This window comes from Lipotes vexillifer, unplaced genomic scaffold, assembly GCF_000442215.2.
Source record: "Lipotes vexillifer unplaced genomic scaffold, Lipotes_vexillifer_v1.1 scaffold342, whole genome shotgun sequence".
Taxonomy (NCBI): Eukaryota; Metazoa; Chordata; class Mammalia; order Artiodactyla; family Lipotidae; genus Lipotes; species Lipotes vexillifer.
In genome coordinates this window covers 387,109-401,927 of record NW_006786802.1, presented here as the reverse complement: position 1 = coordinate 401,927, position 14,819 = coordinate 387,109, and the positions used below count along the sequence as shown (strand labels likewise).

Here is a 14,819-nt window from a genome sequence, read left to right as displayed (position 1 = left end):
ATTTATTTATTTTATTTTTGGCTGCATTGGGTCTTCGTTGCTGTGCGCGGGCTCTCTCCAGTTGCAGCGAGTGGGGGCCACTCCTCGCTGTGGTGCACGGGCCGCCTCTCAGTGCGGTGGCCTCTCTTGTTGTGGAGCACAGGCTCCAGGCGCGCGGGCTTCAGTAGTTGTGGCACGTGGGCTTCAGTAGTTGTGGCTTGCAGTCTCTAGAGCACAGGCTCAATAGTTGTGGCGCACGGGCTTAGTTGTTCCGTGGCATGTGGGATCTTCCCGGGCCGGGGCTCGAACCTGAGTCCCCTGCATTGGCAGGCGGATTCTTAACCACTGTGCCACCAGGGAAGCCCAAATTTAGTCTTTTGACATTATCTCCAGAAGAGATTACAACTAGTCACAGACCCCCAGTACGCTTGAAAAAAGATGCTCATTTGTATGGCTGTAATTACAAAATGCAAATATCAAGAATATTCTAGAACCCATCTTTCAAGACCCACCTACAGCATCTGACACGGTTATTTTCCTACTCCTGGCAACACTGTCTTCACTTGGCTTCCTTCTCAGTCTCCTCTGTTGCTTCCCATTCATCTCGTCCCTCAGCCCTAACCGTTTATTTCCAGAAGGTAGCCAGAGCGATCCCTCGGTACCTTTGCACCTGAATTTCCTCTGCTGGAACACTCTTCCTCAAAACTGACTCCCTTAGTTCTTTCAGGTTCTTGCCTGGACGTGACTTTCTCAGTGAGGTCTCTTACCCACCACCTATTTAAAACTGCACCACCTCCAAACGTCTATTCCTCTTCCCTCCTTACCACTTACTACCAAAAGGCCCCTCCCACATGTATTTCTCAGTTAGTGTTTGTCTCCCCCGAAATGGAGGTCAGCTCCAGGAGGGCAGAGGTTTGTCTCATGTTAACTACCATACCTCTGTTGTCTAGAACAGTGCCTGACACATAGTGAACCCTCATAAATTATCTGAATGTCGAGAAGTTTAATGACTTTTCAATTTTTCGTGTTCGCATTTAAAATTTATAGAGCATCTTACAAAGGGCCATGGACCATTTAAAGGTGAGAGTTTAAAACATTTTTTTAAAAGAGTCTATATATTTTGTAACTACTGTGGGCATCAACATAACAGCTAAACTAAGGAGAAGAGTAGGCATTCAAGGCATGTTTCTTTAATTAATGACCCTTTGGAGTGTGGTTGACGTGCGCGTTGTCTGCAACGGTGCGGCAGCTTGGTTGCAGTGCTAGAAGAAGCCCCAGGGGTGCGCTGGCTCAGATACCGCCACTGCAGACCTGTTAGTTGAGTCGAATCCAACGCGGGTAAGTTACAGCTGCAAAAGACACGACTCCACCACCGAGACCCAGCTTCAGCCTCAGCCGAGCCTGAGGCCCGACCGCGCAGCCGCAGAACTAGGTGGGCGGGCCTGCGCAGCCGCAGAAAAAGCCGGTGGCCGGGGGTCCAGCTCAGTCTCGCTCAGGTTCCCGCCCGGCCTGGTTCCTCGCGTTCTTCACCGCCGCGGGTGAGGCCGGCTTCGCTGCATCGGTATCGGACCACTAGCCCTCTTCTCCTGAGCTGACGCCATCATGCTGCTGCCTGTGTTCACCCTGAAACTGCGCCACAAAATCAGCCCCCGCATGGTGGCCGTAGGGCGCTACGACGGGACTCACCCGTGCCTGGCGGCCGCTACCCAAGCAGGCAAGGTAACCGCTCCCACAAGTTCCCACCCGCACGGGGCCCGGGCCCCTCGAGTCCCCACAACCTCTGCCCGCTAGGTCCCTGCAGTCTAGCTCCTCATTCTTAGGCTCCTCCCCCAGCCAGGGTTGCCCGGTAACCTCCGTAGCTCTCCATCCTGCGCACACATCGTGAATAATCACGCAGAACGGCTTTTCTGAGCAGTTAATTTGTCTTCAGGCACTTAGACTCGGACAATGTTGGTGTCTCTCTACAGACAGGGAGCTTACGGAAGAGAAGACCCCAGAGGGGGAATGGCTTGGTCAGGGTTAGCAGTAATGGCAGACCCCAGATTAGAGCCCAGGGCCTCTTCCCTTCGTTCTGGAACTCCTGCTATCTCAGACTGCCTCTCAGAGCCAACAACTTTACGGGGGGAAAAAAAAATCACAAAGACGCTTAACTTAAGTGATTCAAATTGCATTTTCGATCTTTATCCACGTACAGTCACGTCTCTTCCTATAATTTATTTACTAAGTACCTTTTAGGAGCTTACTATGTGACGGGTGCTGGGCAAGGTGTGGGAATCGCAGAGACGAAGAAGATATGGTCATTCAGCATTCACCAGACTTACTGGACACCTCCTTCGTGGTAGATCTTGGGGATTCAGAGATAAAGTTGGAGTCCTGACTTTCAGAAAGCTTATAGTCCAGAAGGACAGCAGACAAGGCAAATCAAGAAACTGTGTGTTGATGGAGGCATGCCCCCAAACCATGGAATACTATGACGCCAAGCGTAATAACTTCTAACAGGTGCAAAGCCTTATTACGTTAATCATCTCAGGATCCTTGCTAAATTGCCAACCGCTGCCATATAGCACAGGTGTCGTAGATTGTGGCTCCGGTACCTACTAAGTTCATGACCTTGAGCAAGGTACTTAGTATAGGGTTGCTAAGAGGATTAAGTAAGTTACTACTGATACATGTCATGTGCTTGGCATATAGGCAGTGGTCACTAACTGTTAGCTGTTATTTTCTTCTTATTACTCCCACTTTACTGATTAGAAATAATGGTTCAGAGAGGTTCAAAGCAATGTTTGAGGCTGTTCAACTGGAAAGCGGTAGAAATGAGATTAGAGTGCATGTTCTCTGACCCAGTGTGGATTTAATAAGCTAACATTTATATAATGATTTACAGTTTTCGAGACACTGCCACCTATGTTGTATGTTTTCTCATATGCCATGCCTTGGGATACATAAGTAAAAAGTAATGATTCATCTTCATTAAGTTGTATAATGGAGGAAAGCATTTAGCACAGAGCCTCGTATGTAATAATGTTAGTAGGCACTGACAAATACCAAAAATTCATATTGCTTCTGCTGTAGGTGCACAGCAGCTACATAAGTGGGTTGAAAAGATCCCATTGATATTAGCTCAGCCCCTGATTTATTGAGGGCTTGCTATGTGCTGGGCACTGTTCTTAGCTCTGCAGTTACAAGGGTGAAGGTGACAGACAAGTCTCATCCCCTTGGAGGTTACTTTGAGAGGGGGAGCCAGATAGTTAACAGAAACACACACACTGTCTCCATGGGAGAAAAACAGAGTAAGGGGTTGGGGGTGATGGGAGATTGCTATTTTAGACAGGGTGATCAAATAGGCCTCTGATAACTGTGGATCAGAGGTTTGAAGCAAATGAGGAAACCAGCCCTGCAGATAGGTGGAGTAAGTGTAGCAGCAAGTACAAACAAAGGCTCTGAGGTAGAGATACACTTGGTGTGTTCCAGAAACACAAGAAAGGTGCTGGGGCTGGAATGGATTGAGGGAAGCAGTGGGGTAGCCAGCGGCTGGATCATATAGGGCCTTGTAGGCCACGGTAAAGACCTTGGTTTTAATAAAGTGCGTGATGGGATTCGGTTTACGTTTTAGATAAAGGATTAGTGGCTGGTGCTGCAACAGAGCTGCAGGGAGGGGAGTATAGGAGTGGAAGCGGGAAGATCAGGCAGAGGTTTCTGTGGAACCACTTTCATTAGAATGTGACCTGGAGTGGGAGGCAGGGATTCTAAGTCTCTTTCTGAAGATGGGGGGAAAAAAGGGAGAGAGAGAGAAGTTCCTATGTTCTGTGTAATTGGACACTTTATATTCAGAGCTTCAAAAACAAATCTGAAGTCCTGACCTGATCTTTTATCTTTAGACTTAAAGAAAAAATTGGTACTATTTTATGATCCAAATAATACACAAATATATTTTCCTTTAAAAACAAACATTGCAGGTAAGGCTAAAGCTCTCCTTGACTGTTGGGGCCCATGTCTCCAGAAACAGGATTTTGTCATTTTCAGTGGGACTCCGTTGTGAATGGGGGGCTGACTTATTGGGATCTGGTCTCTGAACCTGAGCAAGGATGTTTTAAAAAGGGGTTTCTTGCAGGATGAACATTAGTCCATCGGGGGACAGGTTTCCTCTCACCGTGGAATTGGAGGGCCTAGTTGGAATTTCTATTGTCAGAAACACTCCCTCAGCCAGAACAGATAAGTGAACTTCAGCCAGTCCTTTGGCTGAAGGCACTGGGAGTGATCTGTTTGTTGTGTGACTGAGCCTGAGGGACAGGTGAGTCTCCAGGGCACTGATTGCTGTATGCAGAGAACAGCAGGAGGGGAACTAGGGAGAAACCAGACTCCTGGGACTCTAGCTCGTGACAGCAACTTCCAAATTGTTTTCATCCCAATAACAGCGAACGTGAAGTCCATAGGTTATTTTTCCTCCTGTTCTTTCTCAGCCTGTCTAATTACTAGAAGACTCTGTAAGAATTCTTTTGTTCAGAACTTTTATAAAAGGAAGTGAGATGTGGCTAGAGATTACTGGAGCCAGACACCAGGCTTGCATCTTAGCCCTGTCACTTACCAGTGGTGAGACCTTGGGAAAGGGCCTTAACCCTTCTGACCTCCTCTGTATATCAGGAGGACCAAATGTTGTTGTGAGGACCAAATGCAGTAATGTTTATAAAAGCATGTTGTAAAGTATTACACAAATGAGAACATGAACACAATATTCAGTAGCTACACACACTATCTCTATGTTTCTAACCAATCTTTTAAAAATTATTTTTTGTCGACTAGGTTACCTTGTTTAGATAATAATCTAAAACTAATCCTGCTTGGATTTAAAACCAGTCCTAAAACTGAGTTCCTCTGCTGAGTTTATAATTAACTTCTCTATCCCAAACTTTGCTTCCTTTCTTGTTCCACACCTGTTCCTCCTCAGGATTGAGGATTATCAAAGAAAAGCAGGCATTGTAAGCAAGCTGGACCCTATGGGGCCTTCCTGGGACAGACCCCTCCCCTCCATGTCCTCTACCTGCCTCTTGTTTGTAGAAAAGCTTTAGTCTCCCAGGCCTGCCCTGAGTCTCAGAAGGCTGGCTCAAGAGTTAATTATTAGGAATGGGAAGATGGAGAAACAAGCTGTTGAGCTGGGAAACTGGCAACAATTTAGACTCTAAACCAGCCATAAAGAGTCACGGGGAACTCCCAGCTCCCAGTTCCCTGAAAGCTGTAAAAGTCTGACACACATTCCTAAGCTGTTTTTACAGGGAGCAGACTCCTACCAGATGAAAACTGCTGATCACAAGCACGTAGACCCCAGACCGGTTGAAGCCAGAAGATAGGTGATGCTTGAAACTTCAGCTTGTTGCCAGCCAATCCAGGAATTGTGCACGAGCTGCTCATGCACCCTGCGGATCCCTCCCTCACACTGCCTTTAAAACCTTTGTCTCCTAACTGGCAACTTGGAGATGGTCTTAGGACGTTAGTGCACCATCTTCCCAGGTTGCTGGCCTCTTGCGTAAAGCAAAGTTTCCTTTTCCACCAACACTTGTCTCTCGAGTATTGGCCTTTTGAGTGGAGCAACCAAACCGGCCTCACCTGGTTACAGATTTATACCAAGGGGTGAAATGCTCATTTAAAATTAGCAAATTTTAGAACTAGAAGGGGCTTAAGGCATCTCTAGTGCAGTTTCTCATCCTTTTCTTTTTTTCCATATTGCCTCCCATGGAGTTTTTTTCAGAAAATTAAAATTTCCCTAATGAAATTTTAATACCACAGATATACAGTATATCAGTTTTTATAAAGACCCTTTGGAGGGTACAAGCCATTCTAATGTCTAAGATCCCCCCACCCCAAACCCAGCCACCCATCTTGAGGGCAGTATCACCCCTCTTGAGATGCGTGTTTTAGTCTAAACCTCCTACAGAAGCCCAAGGAAATTTAAAGATTTGTAGGGATACTCAGATGATTATATTTATGATAGTTGAAACTGCTAAATTAATTAACTTTGAGCTAATTATTTAATTCTATCTTACTAGTATAGACTATGAAAGCCTTCAAGAAGCTTGCTTTGTGTGACTCAGTTTAGGTTTGTAAGACAAATCTACTACCTACCAGACCTTAAAACTACGAGTTTTAAGGGTTAGGAAGTGAATTAGTTAGGTGCTTGGATGGAAGATACTAAAGGAAGTGTTTATTATTCTATTTTCTCTGATCTTCGTGTGTAGCAATCACATTGTAGCTGGTAGCAGCTTCCTACAGGTTGACCAGGAAAAGGATGGTTTGTAAGAGTGCTTTAACACTCTATTAGTGGGTAGTATATAAGCTGCTCTGGGAAGCAACAACTAGATCTTGGCTATTACCTTGTTCTTTATAAGGCTAAGAACCACTGGGTTTCCAGAGTTTGCAGCGATTGAAAGCCAGCCATGCGCAGAACTGTGTATGGGTGTTTTAAGTTTTGTAGATGATTAAAGTCACTTGTTAATGTTGATATCTGTTAATAACCTGAGTCTTTTTTAAAAAGATGGATGTTAATTTTACATTTTTGGTATTTTAAGGGGATGTAATTAACTGTTTTTGTTTTAGGTTTTTATTCACAACCCTCATACGCGGAGCCAGCATTTCAGTGCATCCAGGGTCTTCCAGAGCCCCCTGGAGTCTGATGTTTCACTTCTCAACATTAACCAGACAGTCAGCTGCCTGACTGCAGGAGTACTGAACCCTGAACTTGGCTATGATGCTCTTTTAGTGGGGACACAGACTAATCTTCTGGCTTATGATGTCTACAATAATTCAGATTTGTTCTACAGAGAGGCAAGTATACCCCTTTATAACCATAAAACTTCCATTACCCATTAGTGTCCACTTTTTCTTCTTTATGATTAAAAGAGATCAGACATTTATTTTGGTTTTTTATGTGGTTGTTGTAGTGTAGTTAAAACACATGTGGATTTTGCCATTTACATCTCCTTTGTGTACTTGACATTTATTTGGTCATGGTTAGTAACCACTTTTTGACACTCCAGTTTATCTCTCCGGAGGTATATCTGTGCTACTACCATCTGTCAAGATTTGCCATTGAGAGTTCTGCCAACAGCCAGGGAGCCAGTAAACAGGTCTCCTGGTGGCTTTGCATTAAAGTTTAGTATAGTAGTTTCTAGGAGAAGCGCTTACTGTAGCCTGCCATCTACAGGCTACTGCAACTTTAATACTCAGGTAATCCAAATTTATTATAGAAAAGATATAGAAGCAAAATAATAATTACACGTGGTTTCTTCATTTGGAAATGGCACTTAACTCTTGAATTGATTTATCCCGACTTTTTACTAAGTATTTGTGAGTGAATTTTTTTTTTTTTTTTACAAAATGGGATCATACTATATACATGTAGCCTTTTATTTTTTTTCTATAATAGCTTCATTAAGATATAATTCATATATCATACAATTCACCTATTTAAAGTATACAATTCAGTGGTTTATTCAGAGAGTTGTGTAACTACACCACAATCAATTATAGAACATTTTCATTATTCCAGAAAATACCCCATACCCATTAGTAGTCACTCCCCATTTTCCCCCAACCTCTCATCCTTAAGCAACCACCAGTCTACTTTCTATCTCCATAGATTTGCCTATTCTGGACATTTTCTTTTATAAATTTATTTATTTAATTTATTTATTGTTGGCTGTGTTGGGTCTTTGTTGCTGCGCGCAGGCTTTTCTCTAGTTGCGGGGAAGGGGGGATACTCTTCGTTGCAGTGCGTGGGCTTCTCATTGCAGTGGCTTCTCTTGTTGCAGAGCACGGGCTCTCGGCGCGTGGGCTTCAGTAGTTGTGGTGCGCAGGCTCAGTAATTGTGACGCATGGGTTTAGTTGCTCTGCGACATGTGGGATCTTCTTGGACCAGTGCTCAAACCTGTGTCCCCTGCATTGGCAGGCGGATTCTTAACCACTGTGCCACCAGGGAAGCCCTATTCTGGACATTTTGTTACATGTATCATACTTCATTCTTTCTATGGCTGAGTAATTTTCCATTGTATGTATAAACAACATTTTATTTATCCATTCATCATTTAATAGACATTTGGGTTGTTTCTACTCCCTGGATATTACATGTGGCCTTTTTATTCAGAGATATATGTATTGTATTGAACTTTATATTGAAGTTACTATATATCTATGCTTTATTCTTTTTTTTCCTTTATTTATTTTTCACATCTTTATTGGAGTATACCTGCTTTACAATGGTGTGTTAGTTTCTGCTTTACAACAAAATGAATCAGTTATATATATACATATGTTCCCATATCTCTTCCCTCTTGCGTCTCCCTCCCTTCCACCCTTCCTATCCCACCCCTCCAGTCGATCACAGAGCACCGAGCTGATCTCCCTGTACCATGCGGCTGCTTCCCACTAGCTATCTACCTTACGTTTGGTAGTGTATATATGTCCATGCCTCTCTCTCGGTTTGTCACAGCTTACCCTTCCCCCTCTCCATATCCTCAAGTCCATTCTCTAGTAGGTCTGTGTCTTTATTCCTGTCTTACCCCTAGGTTCTTCATGACATTTGTTTTCCTTAAATTCCATATATATGTGTTAGCATACGGTATTTGTCTCTCTCTTTATGACTTACTTCACTCTGTATGACAGACTCTAGGTCTATCCACCTCATTACAAATAGCTCAATTTCGTTACTTTTTATGGCTGAGTAATATTCCATTGTATATATGTGCCACATCTTCTTTATCCATTCATCTGATGATGGACACTTCGGTTGTTTCCATCTCCAGGCGATTGTAAATAGATTTGCAGTGAACATTTTGGTACATGACTCTTTTTGAATTATGGTTTTCTCAGGGTATATGCCCAGTAGTGGGATCGCTGGGTCATATGGTAGTTCTATTTGTAGTTTTTTAAGGAACCTCCATACTGTTCTCCACAGTGGCTGTATCAATTTACATTCCCACCAACAGTGCAAGGGGGTTCCTTTTTCTCCACACCCTCTCCAGCATTTATTGTTTCTAGATTTTTTGACAATGGCCATTCTGACTGGTGTGAGATGATATCTCATTGTAGTTTTGATTTGCATTTCTCTAATGATTAGTGATGTTGCGCATTCTTTCATGTGTTTGTTGGCAGTCTGTATACCTTCTTGGAGAAATGTCTATTTAGGTCTTCTGCCCATTTTTGGATTGGGTTGTTTGTTTTTTTGTTATTAAGCTGCATGAGCTACTTATAAATTTTGGAGATTAATGCTTTGTCAGTTGCTTCATTTGCAAATATTTTCTCCCATTCTGAGGGTTGTCTTTTGGTCTTGTTTATGGTTTCCTTTGCTGTGCAAAAGCTTTGAAGTTTCATTAGGTCCCATTTGTTTATTTTTGTTTTTATTTCCATTTCTCTAGGAGGTGGGTCAAAAAGAATCTTGCTGTGATTTACGTCATAGAGTGTACTGCCTGTGTTTTCCTCTAAGAGTTTGATAGTTTCTGGCCTTACATTTAGGTCTTTAATCCATTTTGAGCTTATTTTTGTGTATGGTGTTAGGGAGTGATCTAGTCTCATACTTTTACATGTACCTGTCCAATTTTCCCAGCACCCCTTATTGAAGAGGCTGTCCTTTTTCCACTGTACATTCCTGCCTCCTTTATCAAAGATAAGGTGACCATATGTGCATGGGTTGATCTCTGGGCTTTCTATCCTGTTCCATTGATTTATCTTTCTGTTTTTGTGCCAGTACCCTACTATCTTGATTACTGTAGCTTTGTAGTATAGTCTGAAGTCAGGGAGCCTGATTCCTCCAGCTCCGTTTTTCATTCTCAAGATTGCTTTGGCTATTCGGGGTCTTTTGTGTTTCCATACAGATTGTGAAATTTTTTGTTCTAGTTCTGTGAAAAATGCCAGTGGTAGTTTGATAGGGATTGCATTGAATCTATAGATTGCTTTGGGAAGTAGAGTCATTTTCACAATGTTGATTCTTCCAATCCAAGAACATGGTATATCTCTCCATCTGTTTGTATCATCTTTAATTTCTTTCATCAGTGTCTTATAATTTTCTGCATACAGGTCTTTTGTCTCCTTAGGTAGGTTTATTCCTAGATATTTTATTCTTTTTGTTGCAATGGTAAATGGGAGTGTTTTCTTGATTTCACTTTCAGATTTTTCATCATTAGTATATAGGAATGCCAGAGATTTCTGTGCATTAATTTTGTATCCTGCTACTTTACCAAATTCATTGATTAGCTCTAGTAGTTTTCTGGTAGCATCTTTAGGATTCTCTATGTATAGTATCATGTCATCTGCAAACAGTGACAGCTTTACTTCTTCTTTTCCGATTTGGATTCCTTTTATTTCCTTTTCTTCTCTGATTGCTGTGGCTAAAACTTCCAAAACTATGTTGAATAAGAGTGGTGAGAGTGGGCAACCTTGTCTTGTTCCTGACCTTAGTGGAAATGCTTTCAGTTTTTCGCCATTGAGGATGATGTTGGCTGTGGGCTTGTCATATACGGCCTTTATTATATTGAGGAAAGTTCCCTCTACACCTACTTTCTGCAGGGTTTTTATCATAAATGGGTGTTGAATTTTGTCAAAAGCTTTCTCTGCATCTATTGAGATGATCATATGGTTTTTCTCCTTCAATTTGTTAATATGGTTAATCACATTGATAGATTTGCGTATATTGAAGAATCCTTGCATTCCTGGAATAAACCCCACTTGATCATGGTGTATGATCCTTTTAATGTGCTGTTGGATTCTGTTTGCTAGTATTTTGTTGAGGATTTTTGCATCTATGTTCATCAGTGATATTGGCCTGTAGTTTTCTTTCTTTGTGACATCCTTGTCTGGTTTTGGTATCAAGGTGATGGTGGCCTCGTAGAATGAGTTTGGGAGTGTTCCTCCCTCTGCTATATTTTGGAAGAGTTTGAGAAGGATAGGTGTTAGCTCTTCTCTAAATGTTTGATAGAATTCGCCTGTGAAGCCATCTGGTCCTGGGCTTTTGTTTGTTGGAAGATTTTTAATCACAGTTTCAATTTCAGTGCTTGTGATTGGTCTGTTCATATTTTCTATTTCTTCCTGATTCAGTCTTGGCAGTTTGTGCATTTCTAAGAATTTGTCCATTTCTTCCAGATTGTCCATTTTATTGGCATAGAGTTGCTTGTAGTAATCCCTCATGATTTTTTTTATTTCTGCAGTGTCAGTTGTTACTTCTCCTTTTTCATTTCTAATTCTATTGATTTGAGTCTTCTCCCTTTTTTTCTTGATGAGTCTGGCTAATGGTTTATCAATTTTGTTTATCTTCTCAAAGAACCAGCTTTTAGTTTTATTGATCTTTGCTATTGTTTCCTTCATTTCTTTTTCATTTATTTCTGATCTGATTTTTATGATTTCTTTCCTTCTGCTAACTCTGGGGTTTTTTTGTTCTTCTTTCTCTAATTGCTTGAGGTGCAAGGTTAGGTTGTTTATTCGAGATGTTTCCTGCTTCTTAAGGTGGGCTTGTATTGCTATAAACTTCCCTCTTAGAACTGCTTTTGCTGCATCCCATAGGTTTTGGGTCGTTGTATCTCCATTGTCATTTGTTTCTAGGTATTTTTTAATTTCCTCTTTGATTTCTTCAGTGATCACTTCGTTATTAAGTAGTGTATTGTTTAGCCTCCATGTGTTTGTATTTTTTACAGATCTTTTCCTATAATTGATATCTAGTCTCATGGCGTTGTGGTCGGAAAAGATACTTGATACAATTTCAATTTTCTTAAATTTACCAAGGCTTGATTTGTGACCCAAGATATGATCTATCCTGGAGAATGTTCCATGAGCACTTGAGAAAAATGTGTATTCTGTTGTTTTTGGATGGAGTGTCCTATAAATATCAATTAAGTCCATCTTGTTTAATGTATCATTTAAAGCTTGTGTTTCCTTATTTATTTTCATTTTGGATGATCTGTCCATTGGTGAAAGTGGGGTGTTGAAGTCCCCTACTATGAATGTGTTACTGTCGATTTCCCCTTTTATGGCTGCTAGTTTTTGCCTTATGTATTGAGGTGCTCCTATGTTGGGTGCATAAATATTTACAATTGTTATATCTTCTTCTTGGATCGATCCCTTAATTTATGTAGTGTCCTCCTTTGTCTCTTCTAATAGTCTTTATTTTAAAGTCTATTTTGTCTGATATGAGAATTGCTACTCCGGCTTCCTTTTGGTTTCCATTTGCATGAAATATCTTTTTCCATCCCCTTACTGTCAGTCTGTATGTGTCTCTAGATCTGAAGTGGGTCTCTTGTAGACAGCAAATATATATGGGTCTTGTTTTTGTATCCATTCAGCCAATCTGTGTCTTTTGGTGGGAGCATTTAGTCCATTTACATTTAAGGTAATTATCGATATGTATGTTCCTATTCCCATTTTCTAAATTGTTTTGGGTTCGTTATTATAGGACTTTTCCTTCTCTTGTGTTTTTGTCTAGAGAAGTTCCTTTAGCATTTGTTGTAAAGCTGGTTTGGTGGTGCTGAACTCTCTCAGCTTTTGCTTGTCTGTAAAGGTTTTAATTTCTCCATCAAATCTGAATGAGATCCTTGCTGGGTAGAGTAATCTTGGTTGCAGGTTTTTCTCCTTCATCACTTTCAGTATGTCCTGCCACTCCCTTCTGGCTTGTAGAGTTTCTGCTGAGAGATCAGCTGTTAACCTTATGGGGATTCCCTTGTGTGTTATTTGTTGTTTTTCCCTTGCTGCTTTTAATATGCTTTCTTTGTATTTAGTTTTTGACAGTTTGATTAATATGTGTCTTGGCGTATTTCTCCTTGAATTTATCCTGTATGGGACTCTCTGTGCTTCCTGGACTTGATTAACTATTTCCTTTCCCATATTAGGGAAGTTTTCAACTATAATCTATAATCTCTTCAAATATTTTCTCAGTCCCTTTTTCTCTTCTTCTTCTGGAACCCCTATAATTCAAATGTTGGTGCGTTTAATGTCCCAGAGGTCTCTGAGACTGTCCTCAGTTCTTTTCATTTCTTTTTCTTTAATCTGCTCTGCAGTAGTTATTTCCACTATTTTATCTTCCAGGTCACTTATCCGTTCTTCTGCCTCAGTTATTCTGCTATTGATCCCATCTAGAGTATTTTTCATTTCATTTATTGTGTTGTTCATCATTGTTTGTTTCATCTTTAGTTCTTCTAGGTCCTTGTTAAATGTTTCTTGTTTTGTCTATTCTATTTCCAAGATTTTGCATCATCTTTACTATCATTATTCTGAATTCTTTTTCAGGTAGACTGCCTATTTCCTCTTCATTTATTAGGTCTGGTGGGTTTTTGCCTTGCTTGTTCATATGCTGTGTGTTTTTCTGTCTTCTCATTTTGCTTATCTTACTGTGTTTGGGGTCTCCTTTTTGCAGGCTGCAGGTTCGTAGTTTCCGTTGTTTTTGGTGTCTGTCCCCAGTGGCTAAGGTTGGTTCAGTGGGTTGTGTAGGATTCCTGGTGGAGGGACTAGTGCCTGTGTTCTGGTGGATGAGGCTGGATCTTGTCTTTCTGGTGGGCAGTTCCACGTCTGGTGGTGTGTTTTGGAGTGTCTTTGGCCTTATTATGATTTTAGGCAGCCTCTCTGATAATGGGTGGGGTTGTATTCCTGTCTTGCTAGTTGTTTGGCATAGGATGTTCAGCACTGTAGCTTGCTGGTCATTGAGTGAAACTGGGTGCTGGTGTTGAGATGGAGATGTCTGGGAGATTTTCGCTGTTTGATATTATGTGGAGCTGGGAGGTCTCTTTGGACCAGTGTCCTGAAGTTGGCTCTCCCACCTCAAAGGCACAGCACTGACTCCTGGCTGCAGCACCAAGAGCCTTTCATCCACACTGCACAATGTGTGACGTCTGTCAGGCATTCAGTGTCACAATGCAGCTTGACTGTCTTTCAGACAACCTCAGTAATATTTTTAAATTGGCAGAGGCAGCAGGCCATACGGTTAGGTAAGATCCCGGCCCGCCGTCCGGACGACTGTTGCGGCTTCGGCCGCCGGGGCCCCTCCAGAGCCGGCAGCCTCAGTGAGGCTGCCCTCCCCTTGTCCTCCGGGGCAGTTCCGTGACGGCAGAGGGAAGAGACCCCGAGCTGCCATATGCTTTATTTTTATTGGTTCTATAGTATTTCATTGTGTTAAATTATATCATAATTTGTTTAACCCTTTCCATATTGTTTCATATTTATGCTATTTCCATAGTTTCTCTCTTACAATTGATAATTTCATAAGCATATATCTTTGCCAACTTCTCTGATTATTTCCTAAGGGTAAATTCTTAGAAATGCAATTTTTTTCCTTTGGTATTTTTTAATTGAGGTAAAATGTACATACAGTGAGATACACAAACCTTAAGTGTTCAGTTCAATGAGTACTGATCCCTGTAATCAACACCCCCCAATAAAAATATATTGGGGGTGTTATGGAAGCATCTTATGGAAAAACCGGAACGAACAACTTTTTGGCCAACCCAGTACAACATTTTCATCACTTCAGAAAATTTTGCTGTGCCCCATTCCAGTCAATTCCTATTCCCTATAGATATTCACTGTTTTGATTTCTGTCACCTTAGATTAGTTTTCCCTGTTCTTGAACTTCATACAAATGGAATCATACAGAATGTACTCTTTGGTGTCTGACTTCTTTCACTTAACGTCTGTGAGGGTCATACTTGTTGCATTTAGCAGTAGTTCTTTTTTCTTTTTTAATATTTATTTATTGTGGCTGCGCTGGGTCTTAATTGTAGCATGCGGGCTCTTAGTTGCAGCATGTGGGCTCTTAGTTGTGGCATGCTGACTCTTAGTTGCTACATGCGTGTGTGCTATAGTTTCCCAAGCAGGGA

The 14,819-nt window shown here is 41.5% G+C and overlaps 1 protein-coding gene across 1 annotated transcript in view; it reads left to right on the top strand.

Annotated features, from left to right (window-relative positions):
* Window positions 1-1,431: 1,431 nt before the first annotated feature.
* The window catches only part of BBS2 (Bardet-Biedl syndrome 2), a 38,661-nt gene continuing 25,273 nt past the window's right edge, over window positions 1,432-14,819 (top strand). Inside the window, exons 1-2 of the mRNA XM_007459442.1 lie at window positions 1,432-1,698; window positions 6,568-6,795. Coding sequence (XP_007459504.1) covers window positions 1,582-1,698; window positions 6,568-6,795 — 345 coding nt within the window. The 5' untranslated portion in view covers window positions 1,432-1,581. The remainder of the gene's footprint in view (window positions 1,699-6,567; window positions 6,796-14,819) is intronic.